General features: G+C 43.1%; 1 protein-coding gene across 1 annotated transcript; it reads left to right on the forward strand.

Moving 5' to 3' along the window:
• Nucleotides 1–1,479: 1,479 nt before the first annotated feature.
• Nucleotides 1,480–5,805, forward strand: LOC124177944 (homeobox protein engrailed-1a-like). The gene is made up of 2 exons (XM_046560926.1): nt 1,480–2,341; nt 3,747–5,805. The coding sequence occupies exons 1-2, from the start codon at nt 1,753–1,755 to the stop codon at nt 4,097–4,099; spliced, it is 942 nt and encodes a 313-aa protein (XP_046416882.1). The 5' UTR covers nt 1,480–1,752; the 3' UTR covers nt 4,100–5,805.
• The last annotated feature ends 9,082 nt before the right edge of the window (nt 5,806–14,887 follow it).

The raw sequence follows: 14,887 nt of genomic DNA on the forward strand, positions 1-14,887 counted from the left end.
GTCTTTAGGAGTTTTTGTTTTAAAAGAAAATGAAATCACTTGGCGCAATTTGAGTTTGAGGGCATTATTCCGCCAAGTGTTTTCATTCCATTATCTTTTTTTTTTCCTAAACTCTTAAGAACAGATAAGATTGATTTTAGACCGTCCAAGCTATGCCCCCCCCCCCCCTCCAGCCCTTCTACCGCCCTTAAATGGTTAGCCACGGATAACTGGAGACAAGGAGACCAGACCAAAAGTCAAACCAGAGGGACTGTAAGGAATGTAAAACGAGCAGCGATGGTGACTATGACAGCTAATCGAACGGAGCGTTATTACTCGTGATGCAATAAAGGCATATAGACACATCTGCTGACTGCCGCGTGCAGGGACAACACAGCGTATATATATATATATATACCTATACCTCTAATATATTTGTTCCTCTTACGGACAAGCGGAGAAAAAACGATCCGAGGAAGGAGTGTATGGCTGGTCTCTCTTCGTTTCTTCATGTCTAAATTTTTACACACCTATAAAAGTACCTGTAATATACAGACAAATACACACACACAGACAGATAACCTGCAGTATATGATATAATTCCGTACACGCTGAGCTTTGTTGCACCAGGGTTTCTAGCATCGTGCCAGACTGGGCGATGGTGGTGGAGGGGATCCGCGTTCAGGTAGGTATATACGATATAAGAGAAGGTGGGGTGGGGGTAGAGGGGTAACGTGTCGACTGGATAAAATTTATTTGTTTGCCGCGAGGCGGCGAGGGGAGTGGATGGCGAGTGGGATCAACCGGCGACGAAGAATGGAGTAAAAAGTATCCACCATGCGTAGATGGTGGGGGTAAAAAAGGGGCGTGGATTGTTAGGGGAGGGGCAGGACTCGACTAGCCTCGACGAATCGAGTCAAGTGTAAAACGTCGAGGAGGAACTATCGACCAGCTGCAGCTGGCAAGAAGCTTCAAACAACGGCGTGGGTTCAACATTTCCCGGAGGTGTATGAAAATCGAGAAAGGTGTAGTCGCGAATCTCGAAAGGTGGACGGTTGTGGATTATTTTTTTTTTTTTTTCAAAATTTTTTTTGTTTTATATAGAAAAATCTTCAACCCCACACTGTCTAAATATAAAAGCTCGCAATAATCTCAGAAATTCGTGCCGCTTGCAACGTTTCTCGTACGTTGCCGGGATTTCTGGAGGGGGAAGAAGCTACGCCACTGCGCTAACATTGATGGGGATTGGAGGGCTCGCTGCCCCCGATATGAAACTTAGGTCCAAGGGGGCGGGACTAGCGCAGGAACGTTAATAGAGATACAATCGAGGGTGTCTAGCTCGGTGCACCGACTCGGTCGGACGATGCGGAGGAGGATGGCGAAGGGGGACGGGGGTGGGGGGGTAGAGGAGGAGGGGCGGGAGGGGGTGGGGGGCGGGGATCGCGGCGCGTAGTTTAGACATCACCGACGGAAGGATAGACAGGCAGTCAGACCCGTCACGGCACTCGGTCAAGTACCCAGAAAACGCTTAACAGTTAAACGAACGGCGGCGCTGCCGCTGGTACTGCTGCTATTCCAACTGAGTTGTAACACTGAGGAGATCCGATTATCGGTGAATATTGCGTAACGAAATATAAAGGAAATGGAGTGAAAGTGCCGGGTACCGTGTCAAATTTTCGATCATCGTTAACCCACCAGCGCCCCACCATAGTAGGGTAAGGTACTCACTGTACCGTAACAACAACAACAACAACAACGACAACAACAAGAACCATGAGCGTCGCAATGGCAATATCGATGGACTCCGGATACGGAATGCGGCTTTACGGGGTGCCGGAGAACCGGGGTCAGGATGGACACCGGCAGCTTCAGGGTGAAAACCGGGATCAGCGTCGCCAGCAGATGACCGATCAACCTCCGCTCAGGTTCAGCGTCCTCAACATTCTTCAGCCCGACTTTGGAAGACAGGCGATCCTCAGCACTACGCGGCCACTTCCGGTACCAAGGGACCTCAGCCTGACCTCGTCGGTGACGCGGCTGTCTTCGCACTCTCCGACATCGCCGAGTTACGCCGGCATCCACGTCTCCAGGGACCGGGACCGGGAACGGGACCGGGACGGCGTTTCTTCGGGTGGTCTCAGCAGGAGCGGAAGCCTCGAAAGCCTCGCGAGCAGCCGCAGCTCGATGACCGGATCATCGGCGACCGGAACGCCGTCTTTGTCTTCGGTCGGTGCGGAATCTGTGAACGGTGAGAGCGGAACTTCCGGTGGAACCACCGCCGCCTCCCATAATTCGGGGGCCTCTCAGAGTCTCTGGCCTGCCTGGGTTTACTGCACGAGATACTCCGACCGGCCTTCTTCCGGTTAGTATTATTATACCTACATACGCGTGTGATTAAAGGGGAGATTCTTCATTTCTTATTTTTAGATACCTATGTCTGGATATATGTATACACGAAACCACGGACGGCGGCGCGTTTTTTCCTCTAAAAACACTCGCTTTTAATCCCCGTTTTTGATTCGAAAGTTTACATCTACCTACCTACAACGACTAATCATCCGTTTCCGCGACCGGATGTACACATCCATTGTATACGTTTACCATGCACCGTCGTCGTTGTCGAGTCTGATAGCCGGGGTGTCTAATTTTTTCGGCGGCCAAGGAATCACGACATTTGAGAATTTTTTCGTTAACTCTTCAACGATACGCAACCACGTTACAAAATTTTTAAATGTCACTTTTCAAATATTTAGAGATACGTAACAATCCGTTCCCTTACATCGATCTATCTGTACAAGGGATTGAAAGTTGAAAAAAAAGTGTAAACGGGCATCAACATTCCGTATGATGCTGAAATCCGAGTTACTAATTAACCCAAAAATAAAATTTTCACGTTCATCGGTCAAATTTCATGACATTTAAAAATTTTAAGGATTTTTTTTTAAGTCGTTACAGACACTCTGGTAGTATCCATATAAAAATACGGAAATGTGGATCAGACTCTACCGTTGGGGGAGGATTATCACTTATTGTTGTATACACACGAATGATATTGCCGACTGTTGGGAATTCGCGTCAGCTCGTTCAAGGGGGTTGTGAATAATTTATAGCGATTTAAAAATCACCCCTGCAACTCGAGGGGCGGCCCCGCTTTGCCTCCTCGTAAGTGCCTACCTACGTATATACCTACACGGTACTAACACGTACACAGCCAGCCGGCGGTTAACAGGAAACTGGATAAAGACTACAATCCAACGATGCGGTCGTTTAATATTTCACCTCCTCCTCGTGTCGCGCGGTGGCTTGTAAAACGCAGATACACACGTCCGGATATTTGTGAAAATTAACAACCACCGTACAACTGCAATAGGATCAGAGACGAAAAAAGGAGAATAAACTCGTATCGGTCGGTTTAATTAACTCTCATTAAAATCCAACGGCTATTATATGCACGTAAACTGCATCCGTGCCATACCACACCATACCATTCCATTGGAATAATAACAGAAATACTGTGATATAACTGCCCCCGAGGAATGCCGAAGGAAGGAATCTCTCGCGTGTCACAAGGCAATTCTTGTACTTTTGTACCGCTAAGGCATAAAGCTTACCGGTGGCCAACTGTAAGCCTAGCTGCTTCTTCTTCTTCTTCTTCTTCTTCTTCTTCTTCTTCTTCTTCTTCTTCTTCTTCTTATTCCTCTTCTTCTTATTCCTCTTCTTCGTGGAAGGGCGCAAAACCATCGAGACGCTTCGCTTTTTGTTTCCAGGTCCGCGAACGAGGCGAGTTAAGCGATCGAGTACCGGAGACAAGAACGCGTCTCCGGAAGAAAAGAGGCCGAGGACGGCGTTCAGCGCCGAGCAGTTGGCGAGGCTGAAGCAGGAGTTCAGCGAGAATCGATACCTGACCGAAAGACGGAGGCAGCAGTTGTCGAGAGACCTTGGACTGAACGAGGCGCAGATAAAAATTTGGTTCCAGAACAAACGGGCCAAGATCAAGAAGTCAACGGGGCAAAAGAACCCCTTGGCTCTTCAGCTGATGGCTCAGGGTCTCTACAACCATTCGACGGTCCCGGTTGACGAGGACGGCGAAGAATTGATCCCGGATGAAAAAAAGTCATGAAGACCTTACAACCACGATCGAGTGTGGAGAGCAGCAGCGTTAATTTCCATTTCGGGAAATCACGATGATGATAAGAATAATCGCGATCTTTGGACGAGATATGAAGCGATCCTCTGTGATTCGGTCTTTTCGCTACCTAAGGATGATCGATTTTCCGTTCAAAAGACCCTGCCGATTGAACGCCGTCGCTAAATTCTTTGCACGAAGATATTTTCGATGCAGATGAACAAGAATTTGAGCAAGCGGCAATTAGGTTTGCCCTTGGAGGTCGGATATCAGTTTTGAAAGAATGATTTCTTTTCAACTTACGATACAAAGAAGAATAGGGAAAGATAATTTAATATACGTATATAGATGAATCGGCGAGATAAGGATTAAAAAAACATTTTGCAATATATATTGGAATGTATATAAATAGCAATATTTTTTTTTTATACAAATCTTAAAGTTTATTGAAGAAAAAGAATGGAAGAAAAAAAATACGATATTAATTTTCTTTATATTCAAAATTTTATCCCACATTACTGTTTTGAGTAGGAAAAAAAGAGAAATACCGGAGATTAACGTGTAGATATAACATATTGTATATATACAATACGAATTGCGTATATTTGATAGACTGAAAAACTGTAAAACGAATTTTGTTTTGTTATCTATAATAGAATACCTATTTAACGTGTATAGGGTGATAATTTTGAGGTGCAGAAGGAACGAACGTATGATGGATAAAAAAACGAGAGAGAGAGAGAGAGAGAGAGAGGGATTTGAGCACCGTTCGACAGACTTGATAATTTAAATTGATAAACATATTATATTATTATCACTATTATTATTGCTATTATTATTATTATATTACATGCGTAATGTACAATGTACATATATACTGATAAGGCGTATTTATTTGCCCTGTATAAAGAAAGGAGGAAGTGAAAAAAAAGCAAAAAGATTAAGGAAAAATAAATTTAACCGAAAAGTTTGAGGGAGGGGGGGAAAAAATAACTTTGTAAATATGCCGCATATTTAAAGGTATACATGTCCACTCGTGTACCGATAAATGACAAGTTATACGAGTGTGGTTTGTGTACTTATAAGAGGATTAAGTAATTACATATTACGTATGTCACGAGACGTATTATATTATGCCAACGTTCAATTCGCGATTATACGTTACATGTGTGTACGGGAATAGGTATAGGTATACCACTCGCGTCTACACGCGTGCATGCGTTTTATACACACTTGGGTCTAATGTCGAGAGTTTATAGCACTCGTCGCGCGAAACGAACGCAAGGAAATTATATCCACACGGTCAACGTAAGCCCTCTATTTGTGCATGTGTACGTTGCATATTGTTACAATAATATTAGTTTATACATACATATATATATACATATATATATACGTATATATATATTTATATTTAATATTTGAAACGATCTCAATTGTAAATACAGACATTATATCGTACGCAACGTCGTTTGTACTTCGTATATATATACTCGCTTAGGTATTACATACTACATACATGTAGTACGTATATCACCACCGTTTTGTTATTTCGTCGAGTTGTAATTACATCGTGAAACTTTTAGCGTACGTGTGTATATATATGTATATATATAGATGTACCTGTATAGGATACGTGATGAATAACGATCATTAAACGATATACTGCATACTGTTACATTAATTTGAAAAATTTCTCTATTCACCACCGCCCTAATCACCTCCGTCATCACCATCACCATCATCATCATCATTATCGTGTAATCATCATCACCATTACCGTTATCAGAACCGAATGCCCATTCCGCGATATTAGGGAATAACGAAGATCACAAACGTTCAACGCTCTTAAAATATGCACAAGTTGATTATCGTATGCGGCTGTAACAACGAATTTACCATTAAGAGAAAATACCTAGATAAGAACATCTTCTTTTTCTCACGAATCTGTGAAAGTTAGATCCCAGAATGGTACACTAGGGTACGTTTGTACCCTACGGTGATTTTAAATCTTAATCTTTTGAAAAAAATAAATAAACAAAGAATCTACTATATTTTGTAACAAGTCCAGTATTTTCATTGTTGATTACGATAAAATCAAATTTTTACACGATTTCAACTGTAACCTTGAATAACTTTTGAAAGAATTTAGTTATCAAAAAATTATAAGAGACCTTTTTCGTAGAGCATTAAATTTCCTACGAAAAGATTTATCGGACATTTATGTATGAACGTTTCCTCGTTACTGATTGTGAGCTACAATATTTCGAAATAACTAAAATTATTTTCCAATGTTAATTGAATGGAAAATGTAAGATTAGGTTCAGGAACCACTAAATACTAATATTACAGGTTCGAATTGAAGCGAGCGTCTTATTTCCTCTTCCAACAAATATCGAACGTGTGATTTAGAAGAAAAAAATATTCGGTTTTTTTGGATCAATCCAGTACACGTATAGTTAAATGGTAAAAAAAAATGCGTGTACCATCATTCTAGGGTTAATATTTCCGCGTTTTCCGCTGACAGTGAGCACGGGATTTGAATCCAACTTATACACACATAACCCGAATAGCAAAGCTCCCCGCTCTTGACAGAGTCATAAACAAGTTGGGTAGGCACACAAGCGTATACAATACATTAATTTGAGGCCGGTTTGGCTAACGGCGAGGAGACATCACTGCAGTAGCTCTGGTATCTCCCGAGGGAATTATTCACTGAGCCACTACTGCTCATCCAGGGACAAAACCCCTAATGGTTACGCAAAATAGGCATACCGCTGACCCAAACCGCAGAGGCGGCCGTAATTCCGGCCCCCGTCCCGGGTTTTCAACTCGTTATCAACCCCAAAATTACGCTTTACTTCCAGCTGCTCGTTCTCCGCGTTGACTTCCTTTCGGCGTCGTGCATGCGCCAGTTTCCACGTCGTTTAGTAAGCTTATTTATTATACCTCGGTGAAAATGATACGTATCGATTTTTTTTTCTCATCTTATTTTCATTACTTTATCACAGGTGCACCGTTAGAAATTATTTTTGACTAAACGCAACGTCCCGGCAGGTCTATTTCACACTTGTCTTATTTTTTACATTTCTGTTACAGTGAATATGTCAGAAATTTTTTCACTTTTTCACAATTAATTTGTCATATCAACATATACTTTGCAGTTTCGATTTTCTTTCATTTTTTTTTATTAGTTAATAATAAATGAAACAAATGGTTTAATCGATCCAAAAATTTTAGTGCACCAGCTGGGACATTTTATATTACGTTTAAGCTTTTGAGAAAAAAAAATAAAAATTTTTTCCAACCAGTTTACCAGAATTTTTCAGCCGAAAATAGCACGGCTACGAGGAGCCTGCGGACGTCAATTCGTTAAACGCGTGCTCACGGCAATTAGCATCGCGTCTTCGCGGCGCTGAGGGTAAAACTGAGCTTTCGAGCCACTCCCACAAGGAGGATGCTTTGTCGTTTGAGGAAACGAGTGTTTAGGAGGCTCTCGAAGAGGGCGGGTTTAAGCCGTTTGTTTACCACGAGCGTAATCGTCGCCGCGTACGAGTTTTTCCTAGTAATTGGCAGCTGCGGGTAAAACGCTAATAGTGAAAGATTAGTGGCTCTACTCCACGCTCGCTGACTGCATACGGAAATAAATGTGTGCGTGCGTATGTATCGCGGCAGAGCGTTGTCGTCGCGTTGCCAATTTGTCGAAAGGTGTAGATAAATAAACGGAGTAAAAAATAACGTTGAAAAGTTGATAATGAGAATAAATTTTGCAGAAATACTATTCATTATAATACGGATTAAAACTACTTGGAGCAACTCTAATGAATCGAACATTATACTGTACCAATCCTACGGAGATAAACGAACATGAGAAATCGCTTAAAACGCCATTCGCTGCATGTGCTGCACGCTACCAGAAATTGTAAAGAAGACTCGATGCTGTGTATGGTTTGAAATTCGTTTGTGAAACGTTGATCTGGTAAGAGGTAAATAAATTCCAATGAAAGAGAAAATAATTACGAAAATATTTTTGAACAGGGTATAAAAATTTGTCGGCAAGGGAGGATAAAAAAAAAAATTGCTTGCCAAACTTGAAAAATTCGCGAACGCGGATCAGATGAATGGTAAATGAAATATCGTTAAAAAAAAAGTTTGGAGAATGGTTTATTTTACCGTGTCGTCTCTTCCCCTTTTCTTGGCAAATAATTAGGGTAACGAGTTCCGAGGAAGCGACGGTCGAGGGCAAAGGCGCACGAGGCAATTACACGGAGCTTTTGACCGGGGAACGAAGGAAGGAAGCAGCTATCCCTTGGATCCGTGCGGTGATCTATGGAGTGACATATGTGCCGTTTGGCGCTCTCGCGACGTATTTACAGGGAGCTAAGTGGTCCCGGTCTTTTGCCGCCTCCTCTTTCCGACTCTCTCCACTTCATTTCACTTTTCTCTCTCTTTCTCTCTCTGCGATTCCTAAAACTCAAAGCGATAAATCTGCAACTCCATCGTTTCTGCGACGTTTGTTACGCTCGCATCGCGTCCCGTCCTCCTCTTCCGCCTCCTGCAGTATGTATAACCGACTCTGTTAATTTGACTGAAACCAAGCGGAATTCGTCAAAAGCACAAACGAGCATCTCGCGGTCGATTCACTCGGCTGCAGTTTCATCTCTCCGAATTCATTCCACGTCTCTCGCATCTCTTGCCAATCTTCAATTTTGTCGAGAAGATTTAGGTGTGGTCACGACTGAATTCAATGATCGTTCTCGAACAAGTACCAAAAATTTACGAATCATCCCGAACGTACGTCTAGATCGACGGATTTATTTGACTATGGATTTCGGACAAAGCGGAGGATTTTTTATCCCAAAATTGTAGGACTTTTTCAGAGAAATGACGACGACTCCGTAATGGTTCTCTTGAACGTGACAAGGAAGGTGGGATACCTTCTTTGTGAGTCTCGTTGGCGCCCTAAATCGTCAAATCCTTGGCGGATGCACTTAAGGTGGAGGGTACATCGACATGCGAGTTGAATTTCTGGTTACGTACGTACCTCGGTATCGTGTGTATAGTAGGTACGGTTTGAGGTATCTATAGGGTACCTCCGCGTAGGATGCGCGCGGTTACGTCGCGGACCACCCAACGCGATCGCGCGAGGCTTTGAGGATGAGGATGAGGATGAGGAGGAGGAGGATGAGGAGGAGGAGGAGGAGGAGGGGGAGGAGGAGGAGGAGGAGGAGGAGATGGGAAAAAGAACGAGAACCAGAGGGGGAGGAGGGAGAGAAAAAGAGAGAGTGCGGCTCGGGGAGCAAAGCGCAAGAGGAATGCCTGTCGGCTCATTAATGCCCCCGCGGTATGCACGCGCCAAGAACGAATGACCGATCGCCGATCGACGCTCGTTCCGAGATATCTATACATGTCGTGGGGTTATGGCCACTCCACACCTTCCACCTTCCACGACCACCTATACGGCAACGGGAAAGCGTAAGAGCCACCGGTCGATCATTGAAGTCCGACAAGTGGATCGGCCGACTTGAAGTAATTGTTGAATTATACGAGATACGAAAAAGACATGGAGAACAAAAAACAAGCCATTTTTCACAAAGACATCATACTTCTTTCCCAGAGTCTTTTACGGTCACTTTACACCCTGCATCCTCTCCTTATCTTCATCGAGTCAGCAGGCACATCTCTGAACTGCAACTAGCGAGTCTCCTACATTCTCTAAACTCGTCACTTCCATTCTGGCTTTCGCACGAGTCATTTATAATTGACTCCTTTACACTGACCACTGTTGTAATCCAATTACTTGATGATTAATAACAAACCAGTTAAGGGGGGGTACAGCTTGGATGCTGTAGCTGTAACCCCTTAAAACCGATCCCTTTCCTGCGTTGGAAGTAGTGGTGCGTAAGTGCACAATCGACGTGTACGAACCATAAAATATCCAAATAAGACCTCGTCTGAGCGTGGAGTAGGTTCCAACGATCCAACCCGTAATAAAGTTTCCGAACTGTAATCGTAAAATACTTACACCTTATAGTTATTTCACTAAAGAATATGTTCGTGATACTCGTATCGGCTGACGGATTCCGTCGAGTGCAGCTTCAAGTTTTCCTCAAATTTCAACATCACCTACCAACCGAACGGAACTGGATCTATAGTTTCAAAGTCGAATATCTGATCTAATTTCGTTCGGTTTAATGATCCTAGTTGTCCGTGCACTTCTCGCATATCCATCGTTTGACCCGTTGCGCACATATAGATGTAGGTGCTAAACATTCGTCGACGATGAGACGACGCGACGCGATGCGATGCGGCGCTGGGTTTGAGGGGTTCGGAACGTTCGGTGGATTGGGGTGTCGGATGACAGAAGGAAAATTCTTCCGAGTTTTATTGCTCCGCATAGCCGATTCGCCACGCGCTTTTGTACACGCGCTTCTGACTCGTGAGAGGTTGTATAATTCGGGCGATGGGTCGGTCGGTCGGTCGCTTGGTTCGCGTTCCTTGGTGCGGAGGCCGAGCGCAGTTGAAAAATCCCAAGTTGATTAAATTTTTGATCAAATTACTTCTACTTAAATAAGCATCCCTCGGTGATCCCCCGACAAGGACGATACGGAGGGGGAAGAAGAAGGAGAAGAAGGAGGACGAAAATTTTTCACATGCAGCTTCGGCTCTCCGTTCTTTTTTCTTTACTTTTCACTGCAAGTCAATATCGCGACACCCTCGTGTGCGGCCTGGCTTTAAGCGATCATCCTAGTTTAACGGGTCGAGAAGTAACTGATTTTCGCTATTTTTTATTTTTTCTTGGTTAAAATACGCTAATCAGTCTGAATTTTTTTGTATCAAATCGAAGCACTAACGAAGAACAGATGATAAATTTTTAAACGTATATTTTTATTTTTACATTTTTATTAACGGTTTTCTCGAAGCGTCGTTTTTCTCAAAGGAAGAGTTTCCAAGCTACATTTCTCAAATTTGGACAAAAAAAATAAAAATCAGATTGATTAGCGTATTGTAACCTGTGAAAAAAAAAATCGCGAAAATCAACTATTTTTCGACCTGTTACAATAGGATCATCCCAAAACTCACCCTCCATTCCGAAGCTCTATTTCCGTCTCAAATTGTCGTTTACGTTTCTAAGATTATAATTATTTCCTTGGCTCTGTGTACTGTGTTATACTCACTGAACACTGTTTTTAATTAACGCTCATTTTTCACTCTCTCTCGAGAACCAAATTCTTAATTGCTTTCTCAAGTAGCTGTCCCGCAGGGATAGAAGGAAAGAATTTTAAAAAAGTACGAAAGAGGAAAAGAAAGAGACAAAGTTTCGTGCGAACACTTTTTTAAAAACGATTCAAAAATTCAGATTCACCAAATTTTAATGCCAAGAACATTAATTGTTTCCATTATCGTCGTAGCTTAAATGTTTATAATTTGAAAATTCGATATCCTTTCTCGCGTACATTAAAATTCTTTTAATCTAAAGAATCGCGATATCCTCGATAATCAATCGATCGATTAACATTCGCGACAACGTTCAGCTTTCATTGAAAAACGTAGGGAGTTTGTCTTGTTCTGTTTTTTTTTTTTTTTATCACGCTGAAAACAAGAGGGTGAGGGATTTTTTTCTCAAAAGGTAATTTGCCGACCCCGCAAAGTATTTTCTTATTTTTTTTTTTCAAATTCCATTCAGCCCATTTGACAGAAGAGTCGACGACCGAAGGGGCGCAAGGTGTCGGGACTTGATAAGGGTGGCCCGCAATGCAACGACTGACTGAGGGGTGGAGGGGTCGATTCAGACGTTGCTGACACGCTTCGTTCATTCCCCCTTTCGTACACCCGAGATCCTGTGTCCCGCAAAACTCAACGAATGACAATTGTTTCTGCAACTATTTCAATTCGCCAGCCTTCGTCGGTCGATACAATAAAATCTCAAGGTTCAAAGAACCATCTCCTTAATTTTTTCACACTCTCCATAACCAAAAAGGTGGCGACAAGGGGAGAAAAAAAAATTATACAAAATGTATTGAGGAAAACAGTTTTCCAGATTGTTAAAATTTGAAATGCGTATCTCAAAAACGTGTAAGATATTTATCGTTTTTATCACTACTACTTGTCAAAGACTGCAGTGCCTGAGCGAAAGTAATTATCAGTCGCTGAAGTTTACGCGCTAGGTCTGACCGGGGTTGTAATTAATCCTCTCGAAATCCTCTAATTAATCCACGGATAGAATTAAACGGCCTCCGGTCGGCAGGCCGGCAGGGAAGAGGAGGAAGAAGAAGAAGAAGAGAATAAAGTCCCGCAGGAGCGAACGCGGGCGTCGAGCGCGCGCAGAAATCGACCCCCAAGAAGATTCTCCCGGATGTTTTTACAGAACGGTGGTGAATTTTCTCATCTCGCGCAACGCGGAAACGAGTTTTAACCCCCCAGCTGCAGCAATATTATACCTACCCGTCCTTAACCAACCTCGGCCTCGGGATGTAATGAGACTAATAGACACGTACCGATCGTAAAAAGCAGCTCCGTAAGTTTCCAAAGTTTAGAGCAACCGGCCTGCAGCCCCTCTAACTTCACCTCGGCGTTCCAGACGTTGACTTCACGCGATTTAAACCTCCTTCCGCTACTTTTATAAGGGTTTTTTTTTCATGCTGAGGAAGCGGAAGAAGACAGAGAAATTTTGAGAAAAAAAAAACACAAATAAAACGTCGTCGGAGGGAGCGGTAGGAAAAATCGATCAACAGATTAACACTTTGACAAATATGTACTTACAAAATGAACGACGTGAAAATTTAGTAGCGTGACTTTAACGATGCACGTCTAGGGAAAATTGTTACCTCAATTCTTAGGATCGTCCAAGATTTGTCTGATGAATCGTAACAAAGAAAACATGTTCGTATTACGAAAAGGCAACTCCTTGAAAGTAGTTTTAAAATTGTACAACAACGATTTTTTCCATTTTATTTCGTTATGCTAACGTTATCATCTTCAGCCTTGTAACGTTCGATATGCTGGATAAAACCGTTTTTCAATTCACCCATCCACTTTTTTTTTTTATTTGGCGGTACAAGACACGAGGAAACCGAGCCTGCAGAAGCTGATGGCGAAAAGCCGAGTCATACCCCGCGAATTTACGATCCACTTTCCTCTCTCTCTCTCTCTCTCTCTCTCTTTCTTCGATCACTCTCAGAAAAATAAGAAGGATCCACCCTGCAGCCGTAGCTACGCGGTACATTTAACCAGAACGACTGAGCGCACTGGAAAAAGAATCACCTCTCAGTTTCAGTATTACGGAGGCATGTTTTTTTATCCCGACCTGAAGTTCCATGCAACATAGGTCCCGCGGTCTTTCTCATAATTACAGTAAAAATCACGGTACAAGATATAGTTGATTAAAAATATACCCCTGCGTATAAAGAGATTAAATTCAGAAAAGAAGCTGACCTCTCTCTTTCCCCATGGAATAAATGGAATGAGACAACAGCTTAGCTTCGGCGTCACTTATGTTTATCCTCCTCCTTCTCGCGGCGAGAGATGAAAATCTCGAAAGAGCTTTACGCGGATGAGTGTGGCATATGCCGTCACGTAACCGGAGGGTGCTAAATATTTATCAAGGCGGTTTCCCCCAATCCGACAAACGTCTATTTGTACCGCTGCTTCAGCTACTACGGTGTATCTGACCAAAATAATGGGGAGAAAAGTAAGTGGTGGGTCGTTATCCCGGAGTATTATATGCACGGAGATGGAGCGTAGAGGCTTCGGGTGGTGAGGGGGGTGAACGAAGCGCTGCGTTATATATTCCTCGAAACGTTCGCGACCCTCTTTTCGGGGCGCGCGTGCTGCACGAGCAGCATCAGGGAACCACCCCTGCAGTGTAAGCAGAGGAAAACTGCCGGCGGAGATGTTTGATTAAATAACCACCGCATCAACGCGCATTGAATCAGACGATAAACGTCGTGACTGGTATTCTATTAGGTTAAGTAAACGCTTGCAGGGCTTACAGACCGAACCGACCCCTGCGAGTCGGGCGCTGCAACGAAGTCACCGATACGCGTCGGAGACAAATGATTCCGTTCACGGGTTTGCCGGTCGGTAGGTATATTACTTTTCACCCTCTATCTGCAGTTTGTCAGGTGTAGGTGTATTTTGTCTCTGATCGCGCAGCTCTGCATAACCAAAAAATTGCACAGCATTTTTTATGCTGATTCTTATACATTTTTACTCGCTGAAAAAGGTATAAATACTCAAAAAGTTCCATCACGTCTGGTTTTTTCTTGAACTCGTGTTCGTAGTTTCATTTTGGGTGAAACTCGCGTTTCACTCGAAATCTGATATCTTTATTTTTGATTCTGAAAACCCTGTGCAAATGTTATTTCTTACTTTCATTTAATATGTATTAGAGTGGGACTCGAGAATAATTGCAAACAGGGAAAGAGAAAATAGAAATTTTTAGCAGACCTGTGTCACGGACGACGAAGTGCAGTGACATGGTTTCCACATCATCGATGGGAAATCATCCGTCGAAAGGTGAACGAGGTAAAAGCACCCACCGAAAATCTGATTCCAATTTAGACCTTGATTAACGACGTTTGCCTCGCCTCGTGGGTACGACTGTCGAGTGAAAGATAAGTCAGGTTACGCTATCAGGGTCATAAGGCAGAACACGCCGGGAGCCGGGTGGACCGGGATGGACGGGGTTGCGGGGGACGGTTAGTATTTGAGATCGTGTCTTGGCATAGTGGAGTTTATAATGGGGGTAAGCCATGCTCGTGGCCGGATTATCGCGGGCTT

This window comes from Neodiprion fabricii, chromosome 3 (assembly GCF_021155785.1).
Source record: "Neodiprion fabricii isolate iyNeoFabr1 chromosome 3, iyNeoFabr1.1, whole genome shotgun sequence".
NCBI lineage: Eukaryota > Metazoa > Arthropoda > Insecta > Hymenoptera > Diprionidae > Neodiprion > Neodiprion fabricii.

Coding starts and splice junctions, on each gene's coding strand:
- LOC124177944 (XM_046560926.1), top strand. CDS start 1,753: ATGAGCGTCGCAATGGCAATATCGATGGACTCCGGATACGGAATGCGG. Junction 2,342..3,746: donor CTCCGACCGGCCTTCTTCCG/GTTAGTATTATT, acceptor TTTTGTTTCCAG/GTCCGCGAACGAGGCGAGTT.